General features: G+C 40.0%; 1 protein-coding gene across 1 annotated transcript; it reads right to left on the reverse strand.

Moving 5' to 3' along the window:
* Window positions 1-787: 787 nt before the first annotated feature.
* Window positions 788-19,381, reverse strand: mthfd1b (methylenetetrahydrofolate dehydrogenase (NADP+ dependent) 1b). The gene is made up of 28 exons (XM_061844523.1): window positions 19,226-19,381; window positions 16,563-16,647; window positions 15,857-15,916; window positions 15,719-15,772; window positions 15,470-15,606; window positions 15,175-15,275; window positions 14,946-15,082; window positions 12,876-12,987; window positions 12,649-12,776; window positions 12,380-12,477; window positions 12,072-12,245; window positions 11,071-11,207; window positions 10,935-10,981; window positions 10,452-10,559; window positions 10,270-10,344; window positions 10,093-10,195; window positions 8,889-8,965; window positions 8,194-8,334; window positions 7,555-7,623; window positions 7,304-7,415; window positions 7,034-7,173; window positions 5,352-5,393; window positions 4,930-5,030; window positions 2,607-2,784; window positions 2,012-2,119; window positions 1,479-1,631; window positions 1,282-1,392; window positions 788-1,139 (listed from the first exon to the last, which is right to left on the reverse strand). The coding sequence occupies exons 1-27, from the start codon at window positions 19,261-19,263 to the stop codon at window positions 1,303-1,305; spliced, it is 2,805 nt and encodes a 934-aa protein (XP_061700507.1). The 5' UTR covers window positions 19,264-19,381; the 3' UTR covers window positions 788-1,139; window positions 1,282-1,302.

Genomic DNA, 19,381 nt, shown 5'->3' on the forward strand with positions numbered 1-19,381 from the left:
ATATGTATCAGTTATTAAGATTGGAAAAAAAAATGAAAAATCGGGTTTTCCAGAGGAGGGGTGGGAGGGGGAGACTTCTTTGGTTTAGTCATACTGTTCACTAAAAATAGGCATGAACAGTACCCTCATGAGCAGACACTAAATGCAGCATTCACTCACTTTGTCCTTCTTTGCTTAGTACGTATGTTGTTTTGTTTGCTCCATGGAGCACTGTGGCCAGCCTTCTGTCAGTAGCAATGAATATTTGGTTCTAGGCAGATGAAAACAATAAAATTAAATTAAATAAAACACACTGAGCTGGAGTCACAAATACATAAGGGTTCTTCGCCCCCTGGTGGCTAAATAGAAACCAATCCTTTCTTCAGTTCTTTCCAACATCCATCCATGAATACATTTTTGAGCTGCTTATCCTCACGAGGGGCACAGGCCTATCCCAGCTGTCATTGGGGAGGAGGTGGGATACACCATGAACTGGTTGCCAGCCAATCGCAGGGCACAAAGAGACAAACAGCCGCACTCACAATCACACCTACGGGCAATTTAGAGTGTCCAATTAATGTTGCATATTTTTGGGATGTGGGAGGAAACCGGAGAAAACCCACGCAGGCACGGGGAGAACATGCAAACCCCACACAGGCAGGGCCAAGATTTGAACCCTAGTGCTCAGAACCGTGAGGCCAACGCTCTCGCCAGTCTTTCACCGTGCCGCCTGTATTCCAAGTCACAAAGGGTTTAAAAAAAAAAAAAAAAAAAAAAAAAAGGAAACTCTTTTTATGATAAAAAAAATTTATTAGTATAAAATTTTCAGATTCATTAATTAAGGTACGGTCATACAATCTTAGCAATATTTAAATTGTAGCAATTAAAAATGTAGGCACTCTTATTTTGCTATGGAATGTTTTTTTCAAAACGTGAGAGTGTATCCAAGCAGTGTTGATCTTCGAGAGAAGAAGACAGTATTTATCACTGAAATGACAGCCTCAGGAAGCCTATTAAAAAAATTAGTGGGCACCAATTTCAAACTACATAGAGGTTCAGTAGCCAGGAAAAGCTAAAGTCAGTGTAAGACTTAGAGATTTAAAGACAGGAGATGAAGAGTTAGACCTTGATTGTCACAGCTGGATGCAGCATTGGACCACCTTGGTGAACCGTAGAGGGGGAAAAAAAAAAAGAAAAGATCCTGGGATTCATCAAACATCACTAAAACAACAACAAAACCGGTGGTGGCTAAACACCCTTACAAAGTGCTGTATCATTAATATCTGCAAGACATCTTCTTACCAGCATCCAGTAAAAATCAGATCAGAAGAGCCCGTTGACCTGTTCAGTCTCAGGATCTAAGTCAATGTCATAGAAACAAGGCCTGGTGGGGAGGCCAGGGATTGTGGGCATCTAAAAGCAAGACACATAAATTGGGCAAAAACAATATTGGATGTTAATTGAGGTTATTCGCAGGCACGTAATAAACAAAAACTTACCGTGCCAACAAGCGGAAAGAGGAAGCCTGCGCCTACACTGGCTCGAATATCTCTGATTGGCACAATGAAACCTGTGGGCACACCCTTCTTGTCTGCCTCGTGGGACAGCGACAAGTGAGTTTTCGCCATGCAGATTGGGAGGTTGCCAAAACCCTGAGGGCCAAGAACATGTTTTACTTCTGCAAATGTGTAGGCTCCTGAGTCTACTTTTCACCATTACATTTTTTTATTTTTTATTTTATTTTTTTTTTTTTTTTAAATCAAAAATGTACAATTTCCATGCAAATCCTGCTGAAGTCACAAATTAGGTCTGATTTCATGTTTAAAAAAAAAAAAAAAAAAAAAAAAACCGCTGTTTCCAATCCTAATTTTTTTTTCTTCTCCACAGCACATTGCAACCTACCGGGACAATCCTATCGGTACCTGTCAATATTCTGAGTCTTTGGTTTAAATCTGCATTCTACTGAGAGTTACTCAAGAATCAGTGCATTCATGGCCAAATTGAGATGGAGCAGATTAAGTGAGCTGCAGACCTGTTTGGTGTAGAGCTCCACTTTGTGCTGGGCATCTGGGAGAAGTTCAATATCATCTGCTCCGTAGATCTTCTGGGCGATTATTCGTATCTTTTCAGCAATAGGAAGCTAATAATCAAGAAAGAATAGACATAAAGTTATTTGGATCAACGCAAATCAACAAAACCAAAGCATAGCAAAGAGCATAACAGCTAAATGCAGCTTCACCATGTTTGTTTGCTTTGGACTCTGCTCCACTATTTGACCCAAGTCTGTCGATCTCACAGTCCCATAGGGTTTATATGAGCATTTCTTTCATGTATTCAGGAGATAAACCATTTAGTGATTTATAGACCAGTAGCAGAACTTTGAAGTCTATTCGAAAGTTGGATGGGATCCATTGTAGAGACTTTTGAATAAATAATATGCTCCGAGATGATCAGAACCTGAGTTGCAGCATTCTGAATGAGCCGCAGCTGTTAAATGCTGGTTTGGGGATGTCCAGTCAGAAAACCATTACAATAGTCAAGTCTACTTGAGATAAAAGCAAAGATGAGCTTCTCCTCATCTCTTTGGCACATGCGTATAAGTGCCATAAGCTGCTTTGACCACATACCTCCAAGTCGTAAAGGAACTTGAAGCTGCTCCTGGCCTCCGAGGCCTTCTGGACAGCCTGCCCCAGAGCGAGCGCACCCGCTCCACCCTCAGCCCAGTGGTTGCAACGCACTGCATCAAAGGCCCCAGCACCTCTTGCCATGTTGCAGACCAGGTCCAGCTCCGCATCCGTATCAGTCCTATATGGCAACAACAATAGCATGAGGGAGAAACCATACACTCATTCAACTGGCTTAGACGCACTTGGTTCATAGATAAGAGAGACATGAAATCTTTTGAGATTTTTAGGAAGTGAGTGAAAATACAACCTGCAAATATTTCAAGATAAAGGTCCAATTGAAGTTTATTATACATAAAACAAAGAAATATGTATTCAAAACCACCACATAATCTTTTGTCATGGAGAATGATCAGCTTAATGCTAACAAACTGCAATTACACCATAGATGGCCAAGCAAAGAGGATTAATATGGCAGCATAAAGCAACACTTCTATGAACAAAAATGCATCAATGCATGTAGACAGACAATATAACAATATGTACAGCATTCTTTATCCTCTGAGGGGGAGAAAAAAAATTACTAATATGACTGCCGCGTACTGAGTTTCATACAGTAGTGGCGAAATATCTTTTTGGGTCTCCATGACTCCTCTTAGTGGCCAAGAGACACATCAGAAGGAGCCACAATGAACTGTGAGGCACAAACTCTTCAATTCTTTATATTCCATTTAATCATATCAAAACTATGACTTCATAAACTAAAACATTGTAAAGTGATGTTTTCCTACCCTCAAGGGAACTAACTCTCTTGAGTTGTACTGAACTAACCTAAGCGAGACTCTGTAGCAGGGGTCGGGACCCTTTTAGGCTGAGAGAGACATAAACAGCAAATATTTTAAAATGTAATTCAAAAAGTTACATACAATATTTTTAAAACTAAATCCAAGTGTATTCGTGCATTTTATGTAAGACCAACACTTTAAGAGTACAATAAGTCTCCAAATTCATTTAAGTAACATTATGCGGTTGCTAACCAATGATGAGAAAAGTTTCTTACCATTAATGCGACTTTTTTGCTGATGGCTTTGTCGTCTGTTCTATACGTCATTAAATTAAACTTCATGCACCCTTTGACACTGCCATCCATTATTCATGAACATAGGTTGGTCTTAATGTTCTTTTAAATGTGACAAAGACTTTTCATATGCATAGGTAGAACCAAACATTGTGAGTACAGCATTCAACACATGCCGGAGTGTGTGGCATGTGACGAGAGGTTCGTTCCAAGTTTTCACAATCAGCTGGTCTGCTGGTTTAATTTTTTTCATTTCTCTCCACTTATGTGCGTAAAAAAATTTCCAGTGGTGGGCGAAGCGTAAGTACGCTGTCATAATGATTAAAAAAAAATTCCAGTGGTGGGCGGCGCGTAAGTACGCTGTCATTATAAACCACATTGATAGGTTGAGTAAGGACTTTAAGATTTGTAATTATCAGTGTACCCCTTTGAGAGCAGAGGGGGGTGATGCAAGGTTAACTAGGAAGAAGAGTGTGTGGCCGTGCAGTAGGTCATTGTTAGAGAAAGTTACATGTGCTCCCAAAATATTAAAAAAAAAAAAAAAAAAAAACAATGTCAGGCTGACATCTTGTGTTTTTTTTGGGGGGGCCACGCCGTCACACAATCGACCAAAACTGCCTAGCAATCGCCTGGTCGATCACGGTGGACACATTGAGCACCCCTGCTGTATACAGTATGTCGTTATGAGGGCTCTGCGAGCCATACGCAAGCACCGAAAGAGCCAGGTATGGCTCGCGAGCCATAGGTTCACGACCCCTGCTCTATAGTAATGAAAGTTTTCTCACTGTCAAAAGTTTTAAAGGACACCAAAACAACAGTAGTATTGATTATCACAACAATAATAGTTTAGATTTATCTCCCACCTTTAATAGACCAAAGGACGTGTAACAACTTGTCAGTAAATAAACTGCAAAGCTCCAACAACCAGCCTCGCTAGGCTCTTTGTAGCGTAAGCCTTTAACCACCAGATTACGATAGTTTAGTATAAGTTTTCTCCATGCTTCTTGAAAGGATTTTCATTTTGTTGTTTTATTTGCGCAGGCAAAAAGAGAAACGATGGGAAGGACAGATCCTTTCCGCTCATGTCAAAATTTTTGACATGCCAGAAACGTCACCTACATATCCAGCAGCGACAATGAAAATCAAGGTCTATTGTTCCAAACTGTAATCTAGCAAGCACATTTTAACTGTACTGCTTGGTTAAGACTTGGTTTAATTAGCTCTTTGGTCTAGGGAGGTTGTACTTACTTGAAAGCATTGACAGCCACCACCACTGGCACACCAAAGTGTTTGGCATTCTCGATCTGTTTCCGCATGTTGCTGCAGCCTTTCTCCAGCAGCTCAAGGTTCTACCCGTAAAAACACACACCTGTTATGTTTGGTTGTTGGTCAGTCTATTTTTTAAAGCAGGCAATACATAGTTGCTTATTCTTTATATTTTGCAAGCATGAAATACTGACTGCTTTCCTACTGGCAGACTATAGTATACATACTGTGTTGTATTCTTCACCTGTGAGACTGCTTAGGAGTTTATGAATCTCAGATGATAATTTTCTCTCAACAGTTTAAAAAAAAAAAACAACTAATACTTAAGACTGCTCTGAAGGTGAAACTAAGGATACAATTGCCTCTGTTAATGGGAAACATTATCAGGCGGCAGGGTACATTACCTCTTCAATGTATTCCTTTGGTAGCGGCATCCCAGCAGTAACCTTAAAAATGACAAAAAAAATCATTAAAAAAAAAAAGTCACATCTATCAAATCATGTAATTAAGTTATTCAATCTCACTTTAAAATGGATAGACCACAGGTGTCTAACTCAAAGCACGGGGGCCAAATCCGGCCAGCCTAACCATTTTATGTGGCCTGCGAAAGCAAATAACTTCCACGATTCTCACCCAAAAAAAAGCTACCAAATGTTTAAATTGTCATGTGCAATAAATAATACCAATATTGCAAGCATTTTTTCATTACCAAATTCCTTTAATTTTAATTAATTTGACAGGCGTAGAAGGATTTAATAATATACCTGATTAACCGTGGCAGCACGATAGATAACTTATTGTTCAGTTCTGAGGACCTGAGTTCGAATCAGACCTCGGCTATGTGGTGTGATCATATTCTCCCCATGATTGCATGAGTTTACTCTGGGTTCTCCGGTGTCCTCAAACATTCCAAAAACATGCATGGTAGGATGACTAAGGATTAAATTAAGAGTAAAGGTAAGTGTGAATGCATGTTTGTATAGGGAAGATCGATGCGCCTAAAACCGGATCTTGCTAAAATGTGAACCAGAGAAATAGTAATTTTGCTCATCAGGCAAATGTTACGTAATGTCTTTATGGTGTTACGGAAATCACTGAATCCCGATTCATTACAGCCGTAACGCTGATTGTTATATCAATAGGAAAAGAAATTCAGTGTCCTACAGTACTGGCATGTATGGCGCCGTGTCTGGGCACCATGATGAAAGTTTCATAAATAAATTTGATTACATAAAAAAAAAATTTTAAGCGAGAAAAAGAAAAATGGTTGGCCAATCTATTTTATTATGGCACTAATGTGCTTGTCAAAATTTTAAATAATATTCCAGTGTAGACAAATATGGACCTTCAAACAGTGGGATCGATTCAAGATCTGTTGCAAAACTAATTAGGAATAACACTTTAGAAAAATGGAAATACCGTAATTTCCGGCCTATAAGTCGCGACTTTTTTTACACTCTAAAAACTCTGTGGCTTATGGAGTGATATTGCTAATTTGTGCATTTTTTCCTCAACGGCTGCAAGGGTGCACACGAACGGAAACTGTAAGAATGAGACCGGTGGAATATATGTGCCGAGGAAGTGACTTTTACCAGTATGGTTTTTTGGGGTTTTTTTTAACCGGCCCTGTTAGCCCTGTGCTAGCCTGTTGCTGCCGTGTTACTGCAGTGTCTCACTGATTTCTACCAGTATGTATTGTTTTAACTGGCCCTGTTAGCACCACGCTAGCGTGTTTTTTTTTTTTTTCTCTCTACCAGCCCATTTCGTGCTACCGTGGTGTTGCTATGTTAAGCTAAACTAAGGTATTAAAACTTTGAAAACTCTTTCTGTGTAGTGTCTTTCTTTGTAAATATCTCGTGTTTCAATGTGGGTTTCATCGTGGGCACTTGCGGCTTATGTATCTACCAAATGGTATTTCCTTTACAAATGTACTTGGTGAGATCAGGTGCGCTCTGTAGGCCGGAAATTACGGTACTAATTATTTTGCAGGACATTTGATTATGGTCATGTTGTACAAAATATTGTTTGAAGTATGAAGATAATTTTTTTCCCAAAATGTGTGAATAAGAGGTTGTGGAAAACATACCGTTGGCCCTCCGCCGTGCATCTTGAGGGCTCGGACAGTGGCCACCAAAACGACCACATGGGGTCTCAGGCCGGAGTATCGACACTTGATGTTGAAGAATTTCTCCATCCCAATGTCAGCACCAAAGCCAGCCTCGGTTACTGTTTGGCAAAGGCACAATGGATGCAAACAGAAAGTCAATCCAATACAAAACTAGAATCCACACAATTATGCAGCCAAGAACAAATTGGGATACAGACAATATAAACATAACAATCCTTCTTCACTTACCAACGAAGCCCTCGGGTCCCACCAGTTTCAAAGCAATTTTATCAGCCAAGATGGAGGAGTTGCCGTGGGCGATGTTGGCGAAAGGGCCGGCATGGACAAACACAGGGGTTCCCTGTTGAATAGGATAATACAAATGAGACTCAAAATATAATTAAGTTGGGTAATCCACACACTCTTCTCCTTTTTCACAAAAGTCCACACTCAAGTAATAAAACACTTAGTCACAAGTAGTAGTATAGCGTTAAACCCACCTCCAAAGTCTGCATGAGATTTGGCTTGATGGCATCTTTCATTAGCACAGTTAAGGCACCGCACACACCCTATAAAAGACAGAAATGCACTTGAGATTAACAACATTGCCCATCATGTTGTCACTGGTAATCGTGTATTAGTTGTCTTATCATGTACGAATGAATAAATGAATGGATGACTTTTCCCAGCAAGATTAATCAAGTATTTATCTACTGTATGCACAGTGGGACCTTGAGTTCGGAGTTTATTCCGTATGTGAGCCCTAACCTGGATTAATGAATTAATTTACTTGTATTTCAGAATCAATTTTCCCCATGTAAATATATTTCAATGAGATTGTGTTTGAGCTCCTCAAAACCCTCCTAAAATTTCTGTTACGTTTTTAATAAAGGAACATAGGACTGTATTCTAAAATACAAATGTAAAAACACGAGTATACAAGAAAGAAACTGGTTTAAGTGAGTTTAAGTTTTTCTTTGGCTCAAACACAAAGTAACCAAGCAAGTACAGTATGGATGTAAGTAAGTAAATAAATAAATACACCACGACCAGTAGAAACTCAAAAGATTCATAAATTGGGGCACTCCTAAGTCAAGGTAGCACTGTATTATTATTTTGAGTCACTCAATGCTCCTGACCAGGTCTTCGGTGGTGATGGGCTGTCCACCACGGCTGGTGGCCACCACCATTTTGGCGAGCCGCTCACGCATGTCCTCCAGGCTGCTGGTGAGGGCAAGCACTGCCATGATTTCGCTGGCCACTGTGATATCAAACTGGGCCTGGAGGATAACAGAAACAGAAAAGTGCATCTTCCTCATTACAAAACAATGATTCCTGATTTACTACCGCTCAATTACCTCCTTTTCTGTGTGTACAAATGCACACAATCGAGCGGCAACAGACACAGCAGCACTACCTAATGTTTTCCAATAAAAGAGACGTTTTTAAAAAAAAATCTGCCTTGGCAAAGATAAAACCTCGTTCTATTGTGTTCAATCAACATTTATTTCAGAATTGTGTTTGTAGCTTGCAGTACAGACGAACTACACTTAGAGTGTTTTTTCTATGGTAAGTAGCATTTGTTAAATAAAAGAGTGAAGGCATGTTTTGTTCTTAAATTTTGTAATTGGGTTGTGCCATTGTACCTAATGAAGTGTGCATTAAGTACGCATTGTTCTGCATCATTTTCCAATTAGCTCTCCCCAAAAATCTTTTTTTTCCCCCAAATCAAATGCTTAAAATAGTGGGGCCGGGGGGGAGGGGGGGGGGTTTAGCATCTTTCAGATGTTTGTATTGTTTCCTTACATTACTGTCATTTGGTGTTTCTGTTTACCTCTCTTGTATACCCCTTTTCAGTCGGCGACTGTCCAATTGTGATCTTCCGGAGGAATCGATCATTGGTATCAAGTACTACAGGTATGGAAAAAAAATAATAGGATGAGTGTACATAAAGTTGCTTATTAACAACAACTTTGGTTTACAGTATGAGGATCATAATACTTTATTTCTGCAGTCACTCACATTTGAAAAATGTACAGGTGTGGTCCATCATGCCCACAGATAAAGTTGCGGGTGTGATTAGGGATTGAATCTCAAAACCTTAAAATAACTTACTGGATTAATATAACATATCTGTAAATTAAAAATTAAAAAAAAACATAACTAAAATAGAAAACGAAAATTTCAAACTCAGAAATGAACAAACATGATATAAGATGCTATTTAAAATTTTTCATCAATAAAAATTCTTGATCTGACAAACTTTATCTGAAGAAAAGTTAAATGCACTGGCCTGTCAAGGAATAAACATGAACGGTCTAGACCCGCAATGTTTTGAAAATGCTGAAAATGTAGTTCAACATAATCGTCGTTAAGGGCAAGAAGCTAGCGATACATTGTAACAAACATTCCTGTTGGCAATTGTGATGTATTGTTATAATCTAATCTAATAAGGAGCCATCTATTGTCAATCCATTGATGAAAACTAGCAGTAGATGATCTATATCTTCTTAAAGCATGTAGAGGGAAAAGTTTTCAACTTCAAGATAACGCGTACCACGTAAATAGGAGGCCGGCTAGCTAGAACGCGGCTTTATGTGCGTGCGTTTGACGTATTGGCCACACCTGAATCAAGCGACGAGGTGGATGATGGTCAAACGTATTTTTATTTTTTTTTATGTTGATGACTTTCAACGTAAATACGCTTGCAGTACGTGAAGCAGCTCGGAACATGCGCTTTTGGCATCAATTCCGTACATGCTCAGTACGGTTAACTTGCATTTACTGTTTCCAGGTGAATACTAATGGTTTACGATCAGGCTTGTTTAGTGAGCAACGTTTATAAAATAAACATGTAAATTAATGTCAAGACTACAAAAAATAAGCGACGTCTTTCAATATCAATTTTTTTTTCTACTCGTAAAAAAATTTTACGCACGTGATTTTTCATGCTCGACTGTGCAGATATGCAAGTCCAATGGCACACATGTGCGAACGCGCTCGTCAAATGTGAGTGACTGCTTCTGGTATGTTCTCACCTCGCTGCCATGTCACTGAGCTCGGGTCAATGTCCAAACGGGCAAAGCGGGCAATCTCATCCTCAGTCAGAGTGGTGGGATCAGTTTTGGTGATGCCTAGTTTCTAAAAAGAAAAACACAAAGCATTAAAACAAGACAAACCAAAAGAAAACCAATGAGACTATTTAGATCCAGTACCTTTAGCCTGTTGATCTGGACCGGGGAGAACTTCCTCTGTCCTCCACTGAGTGGGACCAAGCGATTGTATAGAGCCTTAAAAAAGCATATAGAAACAAAGACAGCAGTGTTTAACACTTTTTTTAAAAAAAAAAAACTATAGCGTCCAATAGATAAATAAAAATATAAAAGACTTTTGCAACCTTGTCACTTTGCGTGGCCTCGTGAAACATGCGGGCGTCAATGGCAGCAGCCACCAAGTTGTTGGACGCCGTGATCGCATGAATGTCTCCAGTGAGATGGAGGTTGAACTAAAATGAAAACACTATCTTAAATATGTTGTATACACACATACACTATATAAACGAGTTGTGCCAGCAAGGTTAGAGGATTACTGTCAGAAAAGCTATAGGTCTGTAAAAACTACGAGTCTACTCCTTCAACATGGGCGAGCACATCACTGTTTAGGAAACATTTGCTTTGATCGGTGTGTCGGAAGAGGTGTGAGTTGGGGCAGGACAACTGGTCTTCAACATGATTATGTGCCTGTTCACAATGCCCTGAAAATTATAAACAGCTTTGAGGAAGCGGCCAATAACTTGCAAAATGTCACTAATCACAGTCGTACTGCATTCCCATCGCCTGCCCTCTAGTTATTTTTCTCAACTATTCTTGAAGTGTAGTACCTCTTCCATTGGTATGACTTGAGAATATCCCCCTCCTGCAGCACCACCTGTTGACACAAAGCAAAACTCTTAAGTATAAAATGTATGGCACTTAAATTTCAAATCTCAGCAGCATGTCAAGTTGGTCAAAGGTCACCTTTAATGCCAAACGTGGGCCCCTGCGAAGGCTGACGGACATTAGCGAAAACATTTAGCTTCATGTGGGCTCCAAGTGCTTGGACCAGACCAATGGTGGTGGTGCTCTTTCCCTCACCCAATGGAGTTGGTGTAATACTACACAGAAAATTATGTCAGAGAAACCTGTAGACCGGTGATACCGAAAAAGTGTCATGGCACATTCATATGCCATGAGAGATCACCAGGTGTGCCACGGAAAATGTAATAATTTCACTTGACCATCGGAAAATTGTTTCCTACAGATAATGTATCAATCTATTTCAGCAATATCTAGTGACGAGCAAAACAATTCAATGGTCTTCCACTTGATGGCAGAAGGTACATAATTAACCTGTCCATCTACTTTTTGTAACAATTGTGTTTGGTGGTGTGCCATGGGAATTTTTTTATCCACCCGTCCATTTTGCTCACAAGGGTCGGAGGAGTGATGGAGCATATTCCAGCTAACTTCGAGGAAAAGGCGGATGACAACACCCTGAACTGGTCAGCAGTCAGTTGTAGGGCACATATCGACACCATGACTGAGCGGGAATTGATCCCATGCTAACCCCACCAAAGTCCTAATGTTAAATGCACCTTGGCTCAATAAAAAGTTCAGGAATACTGCCGTCAAGCATCCAACCACAACCTTCGGTGTATATAAAATCTAGTCAAAATTCATGGTAGGATAATGAATAAGGCACAGTAGCAGACTGTTTTGTTTTGTTTGTTTGTTTATATGTGCTCTCCTATTGGGCTGGCGACCAGTTCAGGGTCCCAAAGTCAACTGGGATAATCTCCAGCACGCCCTTGACACAGGTGAGGTTAAGCGGTACAGAAGATGAATGAATGATAGGAAAATGATGGGATCACTGTATCATACACTTAAAGCAAAGGACAAGTAGAAATTTTCACTATGAATCATAGGTCTTTCAACATGTGTCAAACCGGTAATGTCAAGTGGGTAAAAGTCCAGCCTACCCTGTGACCACCACGTATTTGCCGTCTGGTTGTGCCTGCAGTCGCTTGATAATGCTCAGTTGCACCTTCGCCTTGGTTTTACCATATAGGTCGACTTCGTCTGAGAGCAGGCCCACCTCTTTAGCTAGACGGTCAATAGGCTTTGGCACGCAGGAGCGAGAAATGACAATGTCGCTGCGAGAGTACAAAGATGACAAAAACTTGACTACAAATATTAAGCAAACAAAGTCACATTAGATTGCCTGTGGACATGTCAAATTACTTTTTTTTTTTTTTTTTTTTTGAGGGGGTGCAGATTAAGTACAAACCTTGGGACGGGTTTCTCGAGCTTGAGTTTGGTGTAAGAAATACTCCACCTCCCTGGTTGATGGCTTTCCAAGAAACGTTTTGCACTCAGCACTGTGTTCTAAACCCATACAAAGAAATAGAAAGAAAATCACTTGACTTCCACAAAAAAAAAGACATTCAAGACAAATACATAAATTCATGCAAATAGAAACTATACTGCAGGTTGCAGCCTAAAATAAAACAATTTAATTTAGTAGTTGCCCAAGCAATCAGGAAAAATTAACTTTACCGCCATCAGCATGGCCACTGTCATGGGTCCCACGCCTCCAGGTACTGGCGTGATGAAACCTGCTTGCTCCTTGGCCGAGCTGTAGTGTACGTCACCCACAACCCGCTTGCCATTGGGTTTGCTCTCATCTACAACACGAAAAAAATTTATATTAATATGAATGAAATACAACACACTTGGAAAAGAAAAAGAAAAACAACCAAGCTGAAAATTTGAAGCAAAGTAACCTGGAATGAGATTGATGCCACAATCTATGACCACTGCCCCTTTCTTGATCCACTCTCCCTTCACCATCTCTGCTTTCCCAATGCCAACAACGAGGATGTCTGCCTTGCCGACCTGGATTCAAGCATAACAACAGAATTGTTTCCAAACATTAGAATTGTATTATCAGTAAGTAATGCATTGATAATACAGGGAAGTCCTCGGTTGGTGTTCCGTTCCCACCTTAGCTAAGTAACCCAAATTTGTACGCAATTGACCCCTCCGTAGAAATTGCGCAATCCGCGTCACTGACCAATCAGAGGCCAGAGATCTGCATAAACCACGCCCCCTTTTTGGACCCGCAGTTTTCTCAGACAACACTGGATGGTCCAGTATAGCTTCTGTTGGCGTTTTATCGCGTATTTGGGTTCTTTAACAATAGATATGGTTAAGAGGTGTAGTCACGGACTTTATAATAGTGACGACAGGTATCCTGAAAGTCTAGTTGGTGGAGTTCAATTCGTACCCTTTCCAAAACCGAAGACCCAGTACGAAAAATGTCTTCGATGGATCAAACTTTGTGGAAGACCGCATCATCAACTGAATCCATCTAAAATCAACCGGAACAGAAGACAGAGTATGAAAAATGTCTTTGATGGATAAAACTTTGTGGAAGACCGCATGATCAACTGAATCCATCAACCGGAACAGATATGTTTGCACGAAGGTAAGTCCTATATTTGATTTTCAATACATGTCTCATATAAATGAATTAGCAGTTCTTCGCTTGCATAATATAGCTACGTGTGAATGATTGTCACACTTGATCTGTGTTGAGCGATATTTTGCGATGATCTGACTGCACAAACATGTCCCATTGTTCGCGGCTAATTAGCTAAGCTAAACCGGACTAGCAGTCCTAAAAGCCTTTGACGTGCACCGAGACACCAAGACTGAAGGAAGGATGTTTGAGGACACTGAAGTAGTGATTGTCGTACTCGGTTGGGACTTACGTAGGTTCGGCACTAATTCAAGAATAATTATAGAGGGGACCGCGTGACGTTACACAAAGAAAACGAGAGAAACAACTCGTAAATCAAGTCTCGCCTTCTTTTCCTTCATACGGTGGTTCACAAACGGCTATACAGATACACACACAGATTCTGCACACAAGTGTGATATGTAACACGAAAATAGGAAACTGTCAATGACGAATTTGTCTTTGGGTTATAATATGTTATATTATGTGGCTTCTCGGTCTTCCTCTGACTCTGGAAACATCTCGCGCTAATATCAATGGTTTCTCCGTCGATACGCATGTAAATACCATTGAAATACCGCTCGCTGAAATACCTGAAGCCTAAATCGGACAGTTTCGCTCTATTCTTTTCTTGCTGCGCCGATATTTTTGCTAATTGTTTGTCTGACGTCAGCGCACGTGGAGTAACGTCACTTCAGGAGGCGTGGTTAAATGCCCTGTACAGAGGGGTCAATTTGGAAAATGACATTGTCCAACACTGTTATTTTGCACATTAAGATCATCAAACAATTCTAAGTATCTGACAGACAGCAGAAATAATCATAAAATTAGTGATGCACCTAAATGAAAACTAAAACCAAAATTGAAGCTTAACACTACCGCAAAATTAATCAAACTATCTTTTGAAAGCACTTTTCACACAAAAACAATACAACATTGACTAAAACTTATCTGCCAATTATTTTTTGACCGCATTCAATGTGAGAATATTATCATGTGTGGCTGATTCTTTCTTTTGCATGTCAAGAAAGGACATTGGTGCTGTTACCAACCTTTTGTTTTTCAATAAATCAAAAACGTGAGTTCCACCTCAACTCTATCTCTGATCAATATTTGACTTCCATTGGAGAGGGTCGGTCTACATAAGTACCTAGGAGCACCAAGGCAGGGTGGGTCACATGTGCACAACCGCCTTTACACCCACAATATCCAGGGCCTCGAGGACTCAGTGGACCAGATTAAAGACAAACTGGGTCGCATGTGGCCCCAGGCTATATTTTTCCCCACCCCTACCATAGCATATACTTCAGAGCTGACACGTAAGAGTTGTTACCTCTTCAGCCAATTCCACAGTTTTGGAATGACATGTGGTAACGGTGGCGTGGTTCCAGAGCAGAAGGTCATGCATTGGCGCGCCTACAATCTTGCTACGACCAATCACGACGGCTCGTTTCCCTGCCACTGACACACCTGCAAGGAAACAGCAGAGGAATGAGAGATTGCTTGTTGCTGTTGATTAAATGGTCAAAGAAACTTTCAGGATATCATCTTGCACTGTTTACCAGTCTGTTTGATCAGTTCCATACAGCCATTTGGAGTGCAGGGGATGAAGCAGTCACTTAGGTCTCCACGAGACAGCTTGCCAGCATTTATGCTTGTCAGCCTTTAAACAGACAAGACACAAACATATCAGGGCACTTGTTCTTCACTTTCATAGATCCTGCATAAAGGATCATAAGATTCGAGTGGTTTTCAAAGTTTGAAATGTTCCGTGTCAATTTATAGGAATTCATGTCAAAAGTAAATACAGTACAGGGAACTTAAATGTCAAGAAAAATTTATCATTGCTCCACTTACCCATCGACATCCTTCTCTGGCGCCACAGCGTTAGTCACCATCTCTGTGTCGATCTTGTGGACTGAGTCTAGGGGCAACTGGACGATGAGCCCGTGGACAGAAGAATTCTCATTCACCTCTGTGATACTGTGAAGAATCTGAAAGAAAAAAAAAGGTGGCTTCTATTCTGGCCCACATTTTATGAAGACTTCCGCAGCCTACTCTAGATCTAAAGGTTTACTTCCGTTGACATTCATAACTCCTCCTCACCTCTTTCTCAGTTGCAGTGTTGGGAAGTTTCAGGTGTTTGGCATTTATTCCAATCTACATGACAAAACAAAGAAGGCCATGCTAGATGTGACTGCAGATAATTTACAGGACAAGTCAGATGGGAATAAAGAAACTTGCCTCAGATGCAGCCTTCAGTTTCATGCCAATATAGAGATTAGAATCATCTCGATCTCCAACCTGTAGAGACAACCAGCACAGTTTTTTCAATAACAGAAAATTTATTCCGGTCAAAGACTTTTTTTTTTTTTACTGTGGTTAAACATCATAAATCAGCTTTCTATTTTGACAACACAAAACGATGACATCTTAGGTGAAATAGGCCCGCCATAAAACAAGTGACCTGAACTCGTTTTTCTGCAGTTTTAAATTTGAATCACTGGTAGATGGTGTTGCCAATCAAATGTGCCATGTGCCACAAGAGCTTCCACAATAAAAAATCATTTTCCAGGGCATGAAATTAGATGCGGCAAAGCCATACTAGCTGAAATCCACAAGGGCAGTCAATGAATGGGCCGATCATTGCCAACAGCCTGTCAAACATCAACACTACATCCTTTAGCGCTCACATCTTTCTGCTCGCCATATTATTATAATATAGAATAAAAAAATATATAAAAATACAGCGCAATTTTGTGTTGCCTCAAAATGTTCTTTCTCATGTGTCCATTTCATCTGCATTCAGTCGCGTCACAAGTTGTGCAGCGGGCCTAAAGTCTGACCTCCTACCCACCTCCAGGAGACATGCAGATTTCATGGAGGAGCAAATGGCAAATCATGTGAGATTTAATGAAATAAGAAGTGCATAAACCAGCCAATTAATGACCTGTAAAATCACTAGACCAGGTTGGAAGTTGGGGTCCTGAAGCTTCATCTGCTCAACATCCTTCCTCAAGCGCTCCCTCACCTGCCTGAGAAAATGAAAAAACAAAAGTTACTTGTTTCAATGTTTTTTAAAAAAGTAACTCATTGCATTATTTTAATTATGTATGTCCTGTATGCGTGTAGGTATGTATGGATGATGGATGTACAGTGGTGTGGAAAATTGTTGGCCCTTTCCTGATTTCTTATTTTTTTTGTTTATCAGACCTAAATATTTCCAATCAGCAAACAATTTTTAACTTTTGTCAAAGACAAAACAAGTAAAAACAAAATGCAGCTTTAAATGGTTTCTACAAAGGTATAAGAAAAAAAAAAAACACCTACATGCCCCCCGTCAAGACATCGCTGTGCTTTATCATAACAGAGTTCAAACTCTAGTTACACAGAGGCCTGATACTGCCACACCTGTTCTCAATCCAGAATCGACATATAGGACCTGCCTGATAAAGTGAAATACACCAAGAGATCCTCAAAAGCTTAGACACCATGCAAAGATCTAAAGAAATCCAGGAACAAGCAGTAATTGAGATCTATCAGCGCGGAAAAGCTCACAAGACCATTTTTAATGCTTATATACAAATACACACATATATATCACTGGCCTCAGTTCAGGTCAGCGTTCATGACCCCATGATAAGAAAGATAGATAGATCTCTATGTATTTATACACAGTATTGTAACTAACGAATAATGTATATTAATGTTTTTTTTTTAATGGATAGGCTCCAGCACTCCCTTGACCATAGTGAGAATAAGTGGCTTGGAAAATGGACATGGATATGCAAAACCACCACCTAAGTCCACAAAACAGTCGTCTTGTTGTTGCTCTTTGACTTTCCTCATACAGTATTTTGGTGAGGGGAAGGGGCAACAATGCCGATTTTCACATTGAAGGAACAGATAAGGCTAAAGCAAGTCAGCTGAGCCACTCAAAGGTCAAAAGCCCAAGACGACGGTGATGCTGGTCTTAACTACATTTTGTAGCAGTCAAAAACTATCATTCATTTGGCTCATGTGAACAAAACTCAACACTGAATGCATTTGTTCATTTCCTCTTGAGAAAAGAAAGTCATGCATTGTTATCTTATGAGAATGCGAGACAAAGCATGACTTTTAAAAAAAAAGCGTAAACTAACTTAACTACACTAAAGTGAACGTGATGCTCCACGAGTTGCACACAAGTCTTTTATCCGCTCTTGGTTATAGTGAACATGCATGACACCAGTTAGTTAGTTAGTGTGGAGATATTAACCTTCTGTTGGCTATAAAAGTGACTAAAACCACAAAATAGTTGATTCTCATGATTATTTGGAAAATAACATAAAATTGTACGCAATTACCAAAAGTTATTGGGAACTTCCTTGTAGGGATATCTACCCGCAATTAATTGAGAAACTTGCATACATGCCCACTACAATGAAAACACAACCTATCCCTATATCATGTATGATATAGGGAAAAATGTTGCTTAAGTGAGGAATAAAATGCTCTTCCCGTTTGCATTTGGGAAAAAAATATATATATCCGGAAAATGAAATGGGAATTTGAGGGGACTGTCTCTAACCTTGGGAACCCCTCAGGGTCGCTCCAGAAGAGCTGGATGAAGTGACTGGGGAAAGGGAAGTCTGGCTGTCCCTGTTAAATCTACTGCCCTTGTGGCCCGAGCTTAGGTAAGGGATAGAAGATGAATGAATGAATGAATGAATGAATGAATGAATGAATGAATGAATGAATGAATGAATGAATGAAATAAACATTAATTTAGCTACTGAATGTTTTATAGCAGAAGTATGGTTTCAAAATGTATTTCTCTTTGAAAAATAGTCAACTGGTGGTAATCTCCATAAAGGCCAATACGTTACAGTGAGTAGTATGCCTGATTGTGTCATGCTTTGTGGGGTCGAGGGTGAATATAAACCCTCTCTGTAAAGTTCCGTTGAATTCAATTATCAACCAATGGGTGCATGGCTGTCAGGTCTTGTGACCGGCACATGCAACTTGATGTTCTGAGTTTCAGAAGGCATTGGTTACAACTTTAATTATACATTTTAATATCAAACGTTATGGTGTGACAGAAATAGCAGACAAATGTTGCTTGAATAAACCATCTGGGATTACCTGACCAAAAGGACAAAGATCGGATCAAAACTACACTAAGTTGTTACACAATACACTGTAGGATGTGCAATCACTCTTTGCACAGGAGTCTCTGTGCGTGTCGGTATTGCATAACAGATTTTTTTTTCCCAATCAAATATCCCTCGAGAAGACAATCATCACCACGTTATCAGCACATTCAGAGTATGTGACTTTCTTCGTTCACGTGGTTTGCAGCTTGCCAAAGCAGACGCCCCAATTTATACATTAAAATCAGAGTGCAAAAGTAGTTTGAACAAATGCAGAATATTTGCAGGTCAAAGGCGAAAAATATTATGTGAACTGTGGTGATGTAGTCTGGGGGTAGAGTGAATCATTTGGCTATTTAGCAGCCAAGTTATTCAGCATACATTACCATGCCGCGCTTAGCTAGTTAAATTTCTTGACATAAAAATGACATGAAAACACCTTTAAAAAATAATAATAATAATGATGATAATGCAAACTTACGCCGAAACCTCCTTCCCACTTATGACGTGTGCTGGCATCTTAGTGGGTCGACGGTTCGTGTGTGTGTCCTTTCTCGTACACGCACACGCTGCTTGCCAAATGGAACCCCCAAAACTTTTGAGACGTAAAGTGAAGAGAGTGACGTAAAGCGCTGCT

The sequence above is a fragment of the Syngnathoides biaculeatus genome, chromosome 15 (assembly GCF_019802595.1).
Source record: "Syngnathoides biaculeatus isolate LvHL_M chromosome 15, ASM1980259v1, whole genome shotgun sequence".
NCBI classification, from domain to species: Eukaryota; Metazoa; Chordata; class Actinopteri; order Syngnathiformes; family Syngnathidae; genus Syngnathoides; species Syngnathoides biaculeatus.